Source organism: Felis catus, chromosome D1, assembly GCF_018350175.1.
Source record: "Felis catus isolate Fca126 chromosome D1, F.catus_Fca126_mat1.0, whole genome shotgun sequence".
Taxonomy (NCBI): Eukaryota; Metazoa; Chordata; class Mammalia; order Carnivora; family Felidae; genus Felis; species Felis catus.
In genome coordinates this window covers 62,441,817-62,459,679 of record NC_058377.1, presented here as the reverse complement: position 1 = coordinate 62,459,679, position 17,863 = coordinate 62,441,817, and the positions used below count along the sequence as shown (strand labels likewise).

General features: G+C 36.6%; 1 protein-coding gene across 1 annotated transcript; it reads left to right on the top strand.

Annotated features, from left to right (window-relative positions):
* The first annotated feature begins 2,693 nt into the window (after nucleotides 1-2,693).
* On the top strand, nucleotides 2,694-4,024 carry LOC101084823 (olfactory receptor 52N1). The gene has a single exon (XM_011286644.2). It carries the CDS (start codon nucleotides 2,993-2,995, stop codon nucleotides 3,953-3,955), a length of 963 nt encoding a protein of 320 aa, XP_011284946.1. The 5' UTR covers nucleotides 2,694-2,992; the 3' UTR covers nucleotides 3,956-4,024.
* Nucleotides 4,025-17,863: the final 13,839 nt, after the last annotated feature.

The window sequence follows — 17,863 nt, the reverse complement described above, 5'->3', positions numbered from 1 at the left end:
TAGAACTACCCTATGATCCAGTAATTGTACTATTAAGTATTTGTTCAAAGGACACGAGTGTGCTATTTCAGACAGGCATATGCACCCCAATTTTTATAGCAGAGCTATTGACAATAGCCAAAGTATGGAAAGAGCCTAAATGTCCATTGACAGATGAATGGATAAAGAAGATGTAAATATATATATATATATATATATACACATACATATTATGAAGTATTACTCAGCAATCAAAAAGAATGAAATCTTGCCATTTGCAACAACCTGAATGGAACTAAAGTGTATTATTAAAATTAGTCAGAGAAAGACAAATATCATATGACTTCATTCATATATGGAATTTAAGATACAAAACATGAACATAAGTTAAGGGAAGCAAAATAATATAAAAACAAGGAGGGGTACAAAACATAAGAGACTCTTAAATATAGAGAACAAACAGGGTTGCTGGGTGGGGGGTTGGGCTATATGGGCAAGAAGCATTAAGGAGGGCACTTGTTGAGATGAGCACTGGTTGTTATATGTAGGCGGTGAATCATTGTATTCTCCTGAAATCATTATTGCACTATTTGCTAACTAACTTGGATGTGAATTTTAAAAATAATAATAACTAAAAAGAGATGCTATATAGTCCAAAATAATCCATACAAAATGCTAAAAATAATGGGTAAATTTATGAAGAACATTAAACACAAGATTACACATAAAGCTCATTTTTTTACAAAGCTTATTTAATTTTTATTCCCAATTTTTTCACCACCAATTTTGTACATGACATTGTGCTAAGCTTTGGAAAAGATATGATAGGTCTGTCTTACAAAAGGAATTAATTCTGAAAGTCTACACCATTTCAGATCTACTATGCTATGTTGTACCTATAAAAAATATGCCTTCAAAAGTCCTAAGCTATGATTTGGGACAAAATAATTCCTAAGACAATTCCCAATGGCTAAGCTAGGTTCCTTGGGACCCAGATATATCCGATTCCTAATTATCTTTTTTTCCTTATTATAAAAACACACATGGGAAATAAATTCTCCTCTGAGACTGTAGTAGAAATAAATGGGGCAATGAAGTTTTTCCAGCTCCAAAATTTAGAATATATCACACACACACATACATGCATGCACGAGCATACGCACATGCGCCCAAACACAGACACAGAATAGAAAAGTTCCCACCTACACCTGCCACTTTACGGTGTCAATATAGGTATTAGATTTGTCTTGCAGGACCAAAATCATCACATAGAAATGATTATGACTTGATCTGTGGATATGTCTTCAGTGTCTCGAAGAACTCCAGTAGCTTTCAGGGTGAGCAGATTTCTGAATTTGGGGTGCATTCTTATTAAAGGGGTGGGTGCTAATTATGATAGCTGACCCAGGAGGAGGCATAAGAGAGTTGCCATATAGGGTTATTCTCCTGACCTTTGAAAAGCCACAGTGTACCCCACTATAAGGCAAAAAGAAAATGATTTACACTGCCATGGGAGAAAACAAAAGAGTGATGACAGCCTTATTCCGTAGTTTTCTGTTTCTCGTCTACTGTTCCTTTTAGGGAATTGCTTACAGTTCATCTCATAGTTATAATCGTTGAATTATTTCACAGTTCACAGAGCTCCTAGATTTCATATACTCAGCCTTAATCTTTTAAAAAATAAAGATAAAAGATTTTATAAAAGACATATGAGGAGAGAAGAGTCAAGTTTATACAATCTTAGATTTCCAACAGACACATCTCTGAGGTGGCAGGGAGGTCACCTCTCATTTGTCCAGGAAGTACTATAAATTTTAACATTGATATTTTTTATCCAAAGAGATGGTTTTCCCTTCAACAGTCCCTCTATAGGACCATCTCCTGTATTTTACTACTTGTAGTTTTCCCCCTAAATTAGCACATTCCAGCCCAACATAGCCCTCGCCCTCTTTTTCAGACTTCCACATCTTATTTGCATCCATCATATGCTCATAACTTTGTTCTTATCTCCTCACAATCTACTATCACACCAAATATTCTTTTTACTCTTCATAAATGTTTTGTCATTCCTTATTCTCCCATGGCTTCCTTTTCTATGGGCTTTAAAAAATGTGTGGAACATCTCCTTTATACTAGAATAAATTAGTTTGGGAGACGATGTAGGCTGAGAAATATTTGATTCTATGGCTCCCTGAAATTGTGGTTTAGAAAGAAAATAAAGTGCTGTTCTAAAGGAAATGTCAATTGTTTTAGTTTCAGATGATGAGTATTTCCATTCACCCTAGGGTCCACTGGAAGAGACGGTAGCCTTAGCACATTAATGTCTCATAAGTTACTGCATTCCCAGTGATACTTCACCCACTATTTATGACGTTAGTGATCCAAAAGCAGAAATAGGTGGCCATTTGATGATATTAGAAGGGGATTACTATGTTTTTTACCTTTAATATTATGATTCTAGTTTTCTGAATTTAAGTTTCCTCCAAACCAAAAGGGGGCGGGTGTTGGACTAAAATTAGCCCACCAAAATCATTGTCAGGGTGTTCACCAGTTAAGACTGATTACCTTAAAGGTGAGTCCACAAGAACCTTTGAAAACTATTAACATTTCCGAATGGAATAGATATATCTGACTAAGATAATGAGCCCTTAGAACATGTCAAATATTTCTTCAATCCTTGATCATCCAGTTAGTCACTTAGTGGCCAACTCAGCCTGGAGAATGGACTGTAAATTATGATAACCAAAAACCCTGGACACATCCAGATTCAGCACATCCACTAAATTCAGTCAGTTCATCTTCCCAATATCTAATGTGTAAGTAATGGACCCAAACAGTGTATATGTCACAAAGTCAACATAAAAGATCATATTTAGTGATTGACCTACAAGAAAGACAAATTAGCATTTATGAAGAAGAAAATCCTGCTGGTGAGTTACTCTCCGGACCTTTCTTTTTTCCTGCTTACAGAGCAATTCTGTAACTTCTGTACTATGAACTTCCAACAGGTGTTATGTCATTCCTAAATGACACCAGCCTAACTCCAGTTTCATTCATCCTAAATGGCATCCCCGGGCTGGAAGAAGTACATTTGTGGATCTCCTTCCCCCTGTGTACCATGTACAGCATTGCAATCACAGGAAACTTTGGTCTTATATACCTCATTTACTCTGAAGAAGCCCTACACAGACCTATGTACATTTTCCTAGCCCTTCTATCCTTCACAGATGTGCTCATGTGCACCAGCACTCTTCCCAACACCCTCTGCATATTGTGGTTCAACCTCAAGGAGATTGATTTCAAGGCCTGCCTGGCCCAGATGTTCTTTGTGCACACTTTCACAGGAATGGAGTCTGGGGTGCTCATGCTCATGGCCCTGGACCGCTATGTGGCCATCTGCTATCCCCTGCGCTATGCTACTATCCTCACAAATTCAGTCATTTCCAAGGCTGGACTCCTCACTTTTCTTAGAGGTGTAATACTTGTTATCCCTTTCACTTTCCTCACCAAGCACCTGCCATACTGCAGGGGCAATGTCATACCTCACACCTACTGTGACCACATGTCTGTGGCCAAGATATCCTGTGGTAATGTTAGGATCAATGCCATATATGGTTTAATGGTTGCCCTCCTGATTGGGGGCTTTGACATCCTGTGCATCACAATCTCCTACACTATGATCCTCCGGGCAGTTGTGAGTCTATCATCAGCAGATGCCCGGCAGAAGGCCTTTAGCACATGCACTGCTCACATCTGTGCCATTGTCATCACCTATGTCCCAGCCTTCTTCACCTTCTTTACTCACCGGTTTGGGGGACACACCATTCCTCCACATATACACATTATTATGGCTAATCTCTACCTGCTCATGCCTCCCACAATGAACCCTATTGTGTATGGGGTGAAAACCAAGCAGATACGAGAAATTGTTATTAGATTCTTGTTTAAGGAAAAGGACAATTCTCACAACATTTAAGTAGAGTCTTCTTAGAAGTTAGAATTCTCTTATCCAGGTTGAGATAACCAAGTCTGTAGGGAACTCTACAAATGAAAGCAGTTATCTGGCCACAGGAAATACTTTCATGGAACTTTAATTCTCCTACCTCTGTTTATTTTTTTTATTTTTTTAATGTTTATTTACTTTTGAGAAAGAGAGAGAGAGGGAGACAGAGTGTGAGCAGGGGAGGGGCAGAGGGAGAGGGAGACACAGAATCCTAAACAGGTTCCAGACTCTGAGCTGTCAGCACAGAGCCCAATGCAGGGCTTGAACTCACAGACGGCAAGATCATGACCAGAGCTGAAGTCGGATCCTTAACTGACTGAGCCACCCAAGCTCCCTCTTCCACCTCTTTTTAAAGAGGTGGACACTATGTTCATGTAGACAAAGACTCTCTCTTCTGAAATTCCATGTTCTTCATAGACTTACTCTTAGGGGAGAGTGGTTGGGTCACTAGGACGGGAGTTGAACTTTTTTAAGATTTTAAATCCCTGCTAAAACATGAGCTGTGCTCATCAAAGTCTTTATCTCAGCATTCTCCAGCGAAAACCATTTGGAGTTCATTCCTCTTTCCCAAGTTCTTTTCTCCTGCTTTCATTCCTGAGTTTATCAACTGTATATTCAGCAGTGCATACATATGTTCACCAGAGAACTTTTAAAAGATGTAAGTTGCAGCATATTCATAACACACAGAATGTATGTCCATCAATATCCAAACTGAATAAATAAGTAATTGTGATCTATTCAAGTATAGTGTGGAGTGAGAGAGACCAAATAATATGTATTCTATGATTTCATTTAGATAAAGGTCACAAGCATGTAAAATTAATTTGTAGTCGTAGAAATCAGGATGATGTTTAACTTTGAGAATAAAGGCTCAGATAATGATGGAACAGAGTATGAGGGGTGCTTCTGAGGTGCTGCCACTGATTTAGTTCTTGATCTGAATGGCAATTACAGGGTGTATCCGCTTGGTGATACTTATGATGTGTGCTCTTTTTTGCATGAATATTATAGTTCAATAAAATATTTATTTAAAATAATATGTCTTGGGCACACTCTCTGATCTCTCGATACTGAAACATTTTCTTCCTGTACTCTCTGTCCATGACTAACAAAGTATATATATTTTGTTTTTATAGGATGCTAAATTTAGTGTAAATAATACGTATATTTGTACAAATTATGATCAAACAACACACACAAGAGAATCATAAAAAAGTAAAAAAAACTCCATCTTGAAAATCTCTTCCATTTAGTTTCTTTCCAGAGATAGCATCGTATGTGTATTTTTTTTCTTTTTGGTGATTTCTTCTTTTACTCCAAGCTATGTTTACACTTCAATTTGGCAACAAACTACCCTGTTACAGACAATGAGGATTGTAACTCAATTACAATGTTTATCACCTTTGTGTGATAATATCTGTGTGTGTGATTTATGTATGTGTGTGTATATAGTGTATACATGTATATACATGTACATGTATTTATATATTTATTAAATGTGTTTTTATAATTTCCTTCTTTCTATATTTCTTACCTCAATGTTTATAAAATATATTTATTTTATTTTATTTTATTTTTAATTAAAAAATTTTTAATGTTTATTTATTTAGAGAGAGAGGGAGAGGGGTGCCTGGGTGGCTTAGTCGGTTGGGCATCCGACTTGGACTCAGGTCATGATCTCACAGTCCATGACTTCAAGCCCCACATCAGGCTCTGTGCTGACAGTTCAGAGCCTGGAGCCTGCTTCAGAATCTGTGTCTCCCTCTCTCTGCCCCTCACCTGCTCACACTCTCTCTCTCCTTCAAAAATAAACATTAGAGAGAGAGAGAGCACGAGTGGGGGAAGGACAGAGAGAGAGGAAACAGAGAATATGAAGACTGTGCTGGCAGCACAAAGCCTGACATGGAGCTCAAACCTATAAACCATGAAATCATGACCTAGGCTCAAGTCAGACATTCAACCGACAGCCACCCAGGTGCCCCAAATCAGATATATTTTTGACTTCCTAGTCTTAAGATCATTACTACTGTTATGATTCCAGAAATCTTCTTAGATTTGTTTATAATTTGATTGTAATAGTTGAAAGCTAATAAACAGTACTTGAATTCCTATGATTATATGAATATTGATATAAATATTGAGTATGAATATGTATTACTTTACAATGAAGTCAGGATTACATTTCTTTCTATATTTTGTCCAATGTCACCATCCTTATTATTTTTGTAGGAGAATATTTCCAGCATCAATATTTTTCAGAGATATCTGATAATATATTTGACCCATTAAAAAATGAAAGGATTTCTATGGAAAAGGGGCAAGCAGACAATTAGAAAATAACTTTTATAACAGAAAAGAATGAATGATGGCAAAAATATTTAAGGAAAGGAAAACAGAGTTGCAGAAATCTCACAGAAAGAAAAAAGGCAAGGATATAAAATATGAAAGAAAAATAAAGACATATAGAAGTTCTGTCCAAGAGGGCAAAAGTCTAACTTTTAGGATTTACATTAGGAGAGAAAACTGTTCAGGCAAATGGAGAATTTATCCAAACAACTATGAAATAATATTTCCTATAACAAAATTAAAAATGTGTATTTTAGGAAATATCAAGAAATACCAAAATACCTAGAATATCCTGTATAAAAGATTCAAACCTGGACATACTACTGTGAAATTAAAGACTACAAATATAATGAAAAGATGCTTAAAATTTTCAGGTGGAAAACAAACATTAAAATAATTTAAAAAACCAATGCATGTTTACATAATTGGAAAGGATACCTACCAACAAATATTGATGTTGCAAGGTCATAGAGCAGTTTTCTTACTTATAAAAATAAATAATTATTAGAGTAGACTTCTGCTTTCAATTTAATAATCACTCTAATAGTGAATGGTAAAGTTATTTTAGATATGAAAAAATGAAGAAAGAAGATCTGCATAACAACTTTTCTTAGAAAGTTATTTGAGGATGGGGCACATGGGTGGCTCAGTTGGTTGAGCATCTGACTCTTGATTTCGGCTCGAATCATGATCTTGCAGTTAGTGGGATGCAGCCCCATGTTGGGCTCTGCACTGGCAGTGCAGAGGCTGCTTGGGTTTCTCTCTCTCTCTCCCTCTGCCCCTCCCCTACTTGCTCTCTTTCAAAATAAATAAATAAACGTTTTTTAAAAATAAAGTTATTTGAGGATGTACTCCAACAATATGAGAGAATAACCCAAAATATGCTAATACACCATGGAATTTGGGGGTTAGTGGTTTCAGTCTAAGAAAGGAAAATAAGAATTCCCACAACTCTGAATGAAGAAGATTGAAGATGAGAATAATTTCTTGTAAATCAAGTTTCAATGATTATTCTTGTGTTTGGTCACTTTCTTATTACATCACTAGAAACTTACAATTGTTGCCATGACCTGCCTCAAGGATGGTTTAAGTAGGTCAATTCTAAAGATCCTTATAGCTCCTTTTGCGATTTCTTACACATTATTTCTCATTCTCTCTCTCTCTCTCTCTCTCTCTCTCTCTCTCCCCATAACAAGATTAACCATCAGTTTTTTTAGACACAGTAAGAGCTAATTTATTCTAGAGCTTTACATGCATTATCTCTGATTTTGAATCAATTCTGCAGATAGTTATTATTCACTGCATTTTATTTTTTATTTTTATTTTTTTTCAATGTTTATTTATTTTTGGGACAGAGAGAGACAGAGCATGAACGGGGGAGGGGCAGAGAGAGAGGGAGACACAGAATTGGAAACAGGCTCCAGGCTCTGAGCCATCAGCCCAGAGCCCGACGCGGGGCTCGAACTCACGGACCGCGAGATCGTGACCTGGCTGAAGTCGGACGCTTAACCGACTGAGCCACCCAGGCGCCCCACACTGCATTTTATTTTTAAGGAGACTGAAACTTGGATGGATTCATTAATTTGCCATAGTCTACAAAGATTTTAGGTAGAAATCTGGGATTAAAACCTAGAAAATTCATGTTGTTGTTGTTTTTTAATTTTATTGTGTTGAGGTAAAAATATTTAACATGAAATTGATCCCCTTAACACATTTTTAAGTGTACAATATATTTTGTTGACTATATATACTACATTAAGCAGATCTCTAGAACATATTCATCTTGCTTAACTGAAACTTGTGAAGGTTATTTAGTTATTTCCCACTATCTGCTACCTCTGGAAACCACCATTCCACTCTTTAATTCTGTGAATTTGACTATTTTAGTTACCTCATAGAAATAATTTTTTTTTCAACGTTTTTATTTATTTTTGGGACAGAGAGAGACAGAGCATGAATGGGGGAGGGGCAGAGAGAGAGGGAGACACAAAATCGGAAACAGGCTCCAGGCTCCGAGCCATCAGCCCAGAGCCTGACGCAGGGCTCGAACTCACGGAACGCGAGATCGTGACCTGGCTGAAGTCAGACGCTTAACCGACTGCGCCACCCAGGCGCCTCTTGGTCCCACCAACTTCTGCTCCATCAGTGAGCTGATTGTTTCCTTCACTGTGCAGAAGATTTTTATTTTGATGAGGTCCCAGTAGTTCATTTTTGCTTTTGTTTCCCTTGCTCCAGAGACGTGTTGAGTAAGAAATTGCTGTGGGAAAGATCAAAGAGGTTTGTGCCTGCTTTCTCTTCTAGGATTTTGACGGCTTCCTGTCTTGCCTTTAGGTCTTTCATCCATTTTGAGTTTATTTTTGTGTATGGTGTAAGAAAGTGGTCCACGTTCATTCTTCTGCATGTCGCTGTCCAGTTTTCCCAGCACCACTTGCTGAAGACACTGTCTTTATTCCTTTGGATATTCTTTCCTGCTTTGTCAAAGATTAGTGGGCCATACATTTGTGGGTCCATTTCTGGGTTCTCTATTCTATTCCGTTGATCTGAGTGTCTGTTCTTGTACTAGTACCATACTGTCTTGATGGTTACACCTTTGTAGTATATCTTCATGTGGGATTGTGACGCCTCCTGCTTTGGTTTTCTTTTTCAAGATTGCTTTGGCTATTCGGGGTCTTTTCTGGTTCCAGACAAATTTTAGGATTATTTGTTCTAGCTCTGTGAAGGATGCTGGTGTTATTTTGATAGGGATTGCATTGAATATGTAGATTGCTTTGGGTAGTATCGACATTTTAACAATATTTGCTCTTCCTATCCTGGAGCATGGAATCTTTTTCCATTTCTTTGTGTCTTCTTCAGTGTCTTTCATAAGCTTTCTATAGTTTTCAGTGTATAAATTTTTCACCTCTTCGGTTAGATTTATTCCTAGGTATTTTATGGTTTTTGGTGCAACTGGAAATGGGATCGATTCCTTGATTTCTCTTTCTGTCGCTTCATTGTTGGTGAATAGGAATGCAACAGGTTTCTGTGCATTGGTTTTATATCCTGCAACTTTACTGAATTCATGAATCAGTTCTAGAAGTTTTTTGGTGGGATCTTTTGGGTTTTCCATATAAAGTAACATGTCATCTGCGAAAAGTGCAAGTTTGACCTCCTCCTGGCTGATTTGGATGCCATTTATTTCTTTGTGTTGTCTGATTGCAGAGGCTAAGACTTCCAATACTATGTTGAATAGCAGTGGTGAGAGTGGACATCACTGTCTTGTTCCTGACCTTAGGGGGAAAGCTCTCAGTTTTTCCCCATTGAGGATACTATTAGCGTTGGGTCATTCATATATGGCTTTTATGATCTCAAGGTATGATCCTTCTATCCCTACTTTCTTGAGGGTTTTTATCAAGAAAGGATGCTGTCTTTTGGCAAATGCTTTCTCTGCATCTATTGAGAGGATCATATGGTTCTTGTCTTTTCTTTTATTGATGTTATGAATCACGTTGTTTTGCGAATATTGAACCAGCCCTGCAACCCAGATATAAATCCCACTTGGTCATGGTGAATATTTTTTTAAATGTATTGTTGGGTCTGGTTGGCTAATATCTTTTTGCATCCATGTCCATCAGGGAAATTGGTCTATAGTTCTCCTTTTTAGTGGGGTCTCTGTCTGGTTTTGGAATCAAAGTAATGCTGGCTTCATAGAAAGAGTTTGGAAGTTTTCCTTCCATTTCTATTTTTTGGAACAGTTTCAAGAGAATAGGTGTTAACTCTTCCTTAAATGTTTGGTAGAATTCCCCTGGAAAGCCATGTGGTCCTGGATTCTTGTTTTTTGGGAGTTTTGGATTAAGAATTCGATTTCCTTACTGGTTATGGGTCTATTCAAATTTTCTATTTCTTCCTGTTTCAGTTTTGGTAGTGTGTATGTTTCTAGGGATTTGTCCATTTTTTCCAGATTGCCCATTTTACTGGTGTATAATTGCTCATAACATTCTCTTTTTATTGTTTTTATTTCTGTTGTGTTGGTTGTTATCTCATTCCTCTTTCATTCTTGATTTTAATTATTTGGGTCCTTTCCTTTTTCTTCTTAACCAAACTGGCTAGTGGTTTATCAATTTTGTTAATTCTTTCAAAGAACCATCTTCTGGCATTAATTTCTAGCTCTAATCTTTATTATTTTCTGTCTTCTGCTGGCTTTGGGTTTTATTTGCTGTTCATTTTCCAGCTCCTTAAGGCAGATAGTTTGGTTGTATATCCTAGATCTTTCTTCCTTCTTTAGGAAGGCCTGGATTGCTATATACATTCCTCTTATGACCGTCTTTGCTGCATCCCAGAGGATTTGGGTTGTGGTGCTATCATTTTCATTGACTTCTGTATACTTTTTAATTTCCTCTTTAACTTCTTGGTTAGCCCATTTATTCTTTAGTAGGATGTTCTTCAGTCTCCAAGTATTTGTTACCTTTTCAAATTTTTTCTTGTGGTTGATTTCGTGTTTCATAGCATCGTGGTCTGAAAATATGCATGGTATGATCTCGATCTTTTTGTACTTACTTAGGGATGATTTGTATCCAAGTATATAGTCTATTCTGGAGAACGTTCCATGTGCAGTGGAGAAGAATATATACTGTGCTGCGTTAGGATGATATGTTCTGAATATATCTGTTAAGTCCATTTGGTCCAATGTGTCATTGAAAGCCATTGTTTCCTTGTTGATTTTTTGATGAGATGATCTGTCCATTGCTGTGAGTGGGGTGTAGAAGTCTCCTACTATTATGGTATTACTATCGATGAGTATCTTTATGTTTGTGATTAATTGATTTATATATTTGGGTGCTGCCACATTTGGCAAATAAATGTTTACAATTGTTAGGTCTTCTTGGTGGATAGACCCCTTCATTATGATATAATGCCCTTCTGCAACCTTTGGTACAGTCTTTATTTTAAAGTCTAGGTTGTCTGATATAAGTATGGCTACTCTGGCTTTCTTTTGTTGACCATTAGCATGATAGATGGTTCTCCATCCCCTTATTTTCAATCTGAAGGTGTTTTTAGGTCTCAAGGGGTCTCTTGTAAACAGCATATAGATGGATCTTGTTTTCTTATCCATTCTGTTACCCTATGTCTTTTGATTGAAGCATTGAGTCCATTGACGTTAGACTGAATACTGAAAGATATGAATGTATTGGCATTATGATGCTTGTAGAGTTGGAGTTCTGTTGGTGTTCTCTGGTCCTTTCTAATCTTTGCTGCTATTGGTATTTATTTATTTATTTGTTTATATTTTTATCTTTTCTATCCTCAGAGATTCCCCCTAAAATTTCTTGCAGGGCTGGTTTAGTGGTCACAAACTCCTTTAATTTTTGTTTGTCTGGGAAACTTTTTATCTCTCCTTCTATTTTGAATGACAGCCTTGCTGGATACAGAATTCTTGGCTGCATATTTTTCTGATTCAGCACATTGAATATATCCTGCCACTCCCTTCTGGCCTGCCAAGTTTCTGTGGATAGGTCTGCTGCAAACCTCATCTGTCTTCCCTTGTAGGTTAGGGACTTTTTTTCCCTTGCTGCTTTCATGATTCTCTCCTTGCCTGAGTATTTTGTGAATTTGATTATGATATGCCTTGTTGATGGTCGGTTTTTGTTGAATCTAATAGGGGTCCTCTGTGCTCCTGGATTTTGATGTCTGTGTCTTTCCCCAGGTTAGGAAAGTTTTCTGCTATGATTTGCTCACATAACCCTTCCACCCCTATTTCTCTCTCTTCCTCTTCTGGGACTCCTATGATTCTGATGTTGTTCCTTTTTAATGAGTCACTGATTTCTCTAATTCTTAAATTGTGCTCTTTTGCCTTCATCTCCCTCTTTTTTTCTGTTTTGTTATTCTCTATAAGTTTGTCATCTATATCACTGATTCTCTGTTCTGCCTTGTCCATCCTTGCTGCCGCTGCATCCATCCGTGATTGCAGCTTAGTTATAACATTTTCAATTTCATGCTGGCTATTTTTTACATCTTTTCTCTCTGCAGATAAGGATTCTAATCTATTTTCAACTCCAGCTAGTATTCTTATTATCGTGATTCTAAATTCTGGTTCAGACATGTTGCTTATATCTGTGTTTGTTAACTCCCTGGTTGTCATTTCTTTGTGCTCTTTCTTTTTTGGTGAATTCATTCATTTGTCATTTTTAAGGGAGAAAAGGAATTAATGAGGTAGAAAAATTGAGATTTAAAAATATAAAAATTAAAAAAATATTAAAATTAAAAATTAAAAACACACACACAAAAAATCGAATAGATGATGCTAGATCCTAGGTGTGTTTTGGTCTGGGTGTTGAAAGTAGTTTGACAGATTAGAGAAATGAAAAAAAAAGGGGGGGGGGATAAAATAAAAGGAAATCATTTCAGACTTGAAAAAATGAATACACTGAAGTAGACTAAAATAAAATGATGGAAGTAAAGTAGAATTTGAAAAAATTACACAAAAGTAAAAAATATAGTAATAAAACAAAAAAGATATTTTTAATAAAAATTGGAAATAAAAATGAATTTTTCTCTTTTTGTATTCAAGACAAAAGAATTGTAAAAGAGAAAAAGAAAAAAGAAAAAAGTAAACAAAATTGAATAGATGAACCTGCTAACAGATTGAAGTAGGACTGAAATTGCTTCGTTTTCCCCTAGAAGTCAGTCTATGTATCTCTTTATTGTCCATAAATCAAGCTGTCAGTGAGACTTGTGTTTGAAGACCAAAGTTGGCCCATTTGGGCGGGGCTCTGTGTAACAGCTCTGCTCTCCACTAGATGGCGCTGCTAGCTTACTCAGGTGGATTGTTGCACGCTTGTAGGTGCATATGCGCATGCATGGGAACAGTGAAAATGGCTCCACCCAGCTACCCAGTCTGTTCTCTCGGATCAGCAATTGTGCCCCGGTCCTCTGTCTTCAGCTCTTGTCCACTCCCCGCTTTTTCATTCTCTGTGACCAGGCCCCAGACAGTACCTCTCTCCCAAGTTTTGTCTCAGATGCAGCTGTTTCCCCCGGCCCCTTACTTCTGAAGGACTGTGGCTTTGATCTGCTCCACCCCTCTGCAGGAGGATCTCACCAAGCAATGGCCGAATGGGCAATGGCCAAATATCGGCTGCACCCAGGAATGCCTGCTGGACCCTGTTGTTGCTGGTGCCACGAGACCGCGGCCAGGTGCCAGCCTGCCCCAGAAAAAGTTCGCGAGACAGAGTAGTAGCAGCATTTCAGGGTTTATGGTAAATTGCAACACACATCTGGCACCAGGCTTAACCCTTAACAACCTTATTCCAGCACCAGTGAATGTGGCCATTTTCTGGAGTCTGCTGGGACCAAGTGGCTTCAACAGTCTCTACCAAATGTCCTTCCAGTAGTGGAACTGCTTTTCCCGTGTGGCCCGAGAAATTCCTGGACCCCACTCTGTTCCTGGGGATTCACCCTTCCCACCAGTGCACCGCCAGGTATTGAGCTGAGGAGCTGCAGCCTTTGCGCTCCCCTTGTTTACAGTCTTAATGGAATTTAAAACCTCTCCTTTCTCCTTTCTCCCTTTTTAGTTTAGTCCCTGCAGCTGTTTCCAATTTTCCACTTTCTCTCCAGCTGCTTTTGGGGAGGGCTGCTTTTCCCGTATTCTCCCCCCCCCATCTCTGTCTTCTTTCCGCTTGCAAAAGCACCTCCCTTCCTCCTCCTTCTTGCTCCCCAAGTTCACCTCTCTGCACCGGGTACCTGCTGAATTCTGTGGTTCAGGTTGTGCAGATTGTTGTGTTAATCTTCCAATCTGTTTTCTAGGTGTGTAGGATGGTTAAGTGTTGGTCTGGCTGTATTTCATGGATACGAGACACACAAAAAGCTTCCATCATGATCCACCATCTTGGCTCCTCCTCTCTTTAATCCCATTTTTAGTTTATTTTTGTGTATTGTGTAAGAAAGTGTTCCATATTCATTCTTTTGCATGTAGGTGTCAAGTTTTCCAGGGACAATTTATTGAAGAGATTGAATTTCCCCATTGTATATTACCATCTCCTTTCTCATACATTAATTGACTATAGAAACATGAGTTTATTTCTGGGCTCTCTATTCTGTTTCATAGATCTATGTTTCTTTGTGCAAATACCGTACTTTTTTGATTATTCAGCTTTGTAGTATATCTGGAAATCTGGAATAGTGATAACACCAGCTTTGTTTTTCTTTCTCAAGATTGCTTTGGCTCTTCAGGGTCTTTGTGGCTCCATACAAATTTTAGGATTATTTGTTCTCGATTTGTGGAAAATATTGTTGGTATTTTGATAGGAATTGCAATGAATTTGTAGATTGCTTTGGATAGTATGGACATTTTAACAATATTCATTCTTCCAATCCATGAACATGGAATGTCTTTCCATGTATTTGTGTGTCTTCTTCAATTTATTCCACCAGTGCTCCATAGTTTTCAGAGTACAGATTTTTCACCTCTTTTGTTAAGTGTATTTATAGGTATTTCATTCTTTTTGGTGTCATTGAAAATAGTGTTGTGGGTTTTTGTTTTTAAATTTCTCTTTCTGTTAATTTGTTATTAACATAGAAATGCTACCAATTTCTGGGTATTAACTTTGTACCCTATAACTTTACTGAATTAATTTATTACTTCTAGTAGTATTTTGGTGGCATCTTTAGCACTTTCCATGTATAATATCATGCCATCTTCAAAAAGTGACAGTTTAACTTCTTTTCCAATATGGCTTCCTCTTATAGACCAATGGGTTTTAATGCAACAGAGGACTAAAATTTATTGATAAGCTTTCAGATTATACATTGCACTAATCTTTTTTAAAAAATTTTTTAATGTTTATTTATTTTTGAGAGAGAGAGAGACAGAACTTAAGAGGGGAAGGGCCAGAGAAAGAGGGAGACACAGAATCTGAAGCAGGCTCCAGGCTCTGAGCTGCCAGCACAGAGCCTGACGTGGGGCTTGAACTCATGAACCACGATATCATGACCTGAGCCGCAGTTGGACGCTTAACCTACTGAGCCACCCAGGCACCCCTACATTGCACTAATCTTTAGAAAACTATCTGTTGTTGATTTGATGTGTAGTATCAAAGAATATTCACAATTAACTAAAAGAGGTATTAAAATCTCAACTTCTTCTTCTTACAACTAGATATCTTTGTGATGTCATATTTGTAAATATGAAACAAAACAACATATTTCAACAGGTTTCATGAAGAAACAGATATGAGAATCTAGTTGTTGTCTATTAAGCCAGGGATTAAAATACTTGCAAAAATATAAAATAATATGACTCTTCTTACTATTTGTGTAGTCCAAAATATACTTATTTTCCATAAAAACATCTTATGGTACATAGATTTATTATTTGCTATTTTAAAATTAATACATAAAGTTTCAAAATTTTTGTTTCAATTTTCAACATATGTTTATAGATATGAACCACATAAACAAAAGCTCTTTAGAGTTTCAGTAAAGTTTAATAGTGTAAATTGGATAGTAAGACCAATGATTTTAAGAATCACTGATCTAATACATATGAGTAAATTCAGCTCTGTCAACCATTCTCATGAGGTCATTGTTATTATACCTCTTCTTTAAATTGAAATACAACTTATGTAGAGTACAGTGCACAAATATTAAGTATACTTATCTTACTGGCAGACCCAATTATAGGACATTTCCGTATGTAGTGGTTTCCATATGGTCACCAAAGATAACTACAATTTTGACTTCAGCATCATAGACTTCCTTATATTTTTAAAAATTTGTTTAATACTAATAACATAAGATATACTCTCTTTTTTTGACCAATTGAATGTTTTATTATTTATTTGTTTATTTATTTATTTACATGCATTACAATATTATTTTCAGGTGTAGAATTTCATGGTTCATCAGTTGTATACAACACTCAGTGCTCATAATGAGTACTCTCCTTACTACCCATCACCAATTTAATCCATTCCCCTGCTCACCTCTCCTTCAGTAATCATCTGTTTGTTCTCTATACTTAAGAGTTTGTTTCTTAGTTTGCCTCTCGTTCTTCCTCCTTATTTTACTTGTATGTTTCTTAAATTCCACATATGAATGAAATCATATATTTGCCTTTCTCTGACTGACTTATTTCACTTAGCATAATACTCTCTAGTAATATTATGGAATATATTCCTATACACACACACACACACACACACACACACACACATACATACCGTATCTTCTGTATCCATTTATCATTCAATGGATATTTGTGCTCTTTCCATAATTTGGCTATGGTAGATAATGCTGCTATAAACATCAGGGTGAGTGTATCCCTTTGGATTAGTACTTTTTATCCTTTGGGTAAATGCCCAGTATTGTAATTGCTGGATTGTAGAGTAGTTTTATTTTTAACTTTCTGAGGAAACTACATACTGTTTTCCAGAGTGGCTGTACCAGTTTGCATTCCCACCAACAGTGTAAGAAAGTTCCTTTTTCTCCACATCCTTGCCAACACTTGTTGTTTCTTGTATTTTTTATTTTAGCCATTGTTAAATGGTTGATATCTCATTGTAAGGTGATATCTCATTGTGGTTTTGATTTGCATTTCCTTGATGATTAGTGATTTTGATCATCTTTTCATGTGTCTCTTGGCCATCTGTATGTCTTTTTTGAACAAATGTCTGTTCATGTCTTCTGCCCATTTTTAAGTTGGATTTTTTTTTGGTTTTGAGTTGTATAATCACTGTGGTTTTTTAATTTGCATTTCACTCAGGACTGCTGCCAAACATTTCATTTGAATATTTCCCATTTAGATGTTCTCGTTTTGAAGTATCTAAATTGTTTGCAATTTTCCTATTGAGTTTTCTAATTTATTAACGTTTGTATTTATTAAATGTAGTCATTGCAAATTCCTTCTCTCTGTTTCTCTCTCTTTCTCTCTCTCTCTCTCTCTTTTTCCCTGTATCTATATCTCTGTTTAGTGCAGTTGTCAAATTTAGAGATAACATTTTTAACTGATGTATAGTTAATATATAAAGCAATTCAATTTTCCCTATAATGTTCCATGTAGTAACTTCTTGTTCCCCAATCCAAGTTATAAATTGTACTTAACTATTATCTTTGGTCTTTTTAAAACTGAAATACTTTTACTGAATTTCTTTGAATTTTATAAAGTTGACATTAAATTTTTTTTTAATAGAACAGCTTGTATCCTAGATAAGAATATTCCTCATGATTAGATTCAGATTATGCATTCTTGGAATATATTTACATATTTTGGCCTTGTCAGTGCATCAAAACACCAAGGGCATATGTTGTCATTTTATTCCACTTTGATGATGTTAGTATTGACATTTGGTTAAGGTTGTTGTGGTCTAACTAAGTTGGATTTAATACTTTCAGCAACAGTCTGCAAACCATTTGAAATTGTGAGACATTTCAGTAGAATGGTTTTAAAAATAGACTTTTTTTCTTTTAACATGTCTTAGAAAATGCAGCTAAGACACTAACTCAAGCATGACATTCTATGGAGTTGAGGTGTATGTGGTAGATGTCTGAAGTACATTACATGGTCTT

Excerpts from the sequence above, each read along its gene's own strand:
- LOC101084823 (XM_011286644.2), top strand. The coding sequence starts at position 2,993 with ATGTCATTCCTAAATGACACCAGCCTAACTCCAGTTTCATTCATCCTA.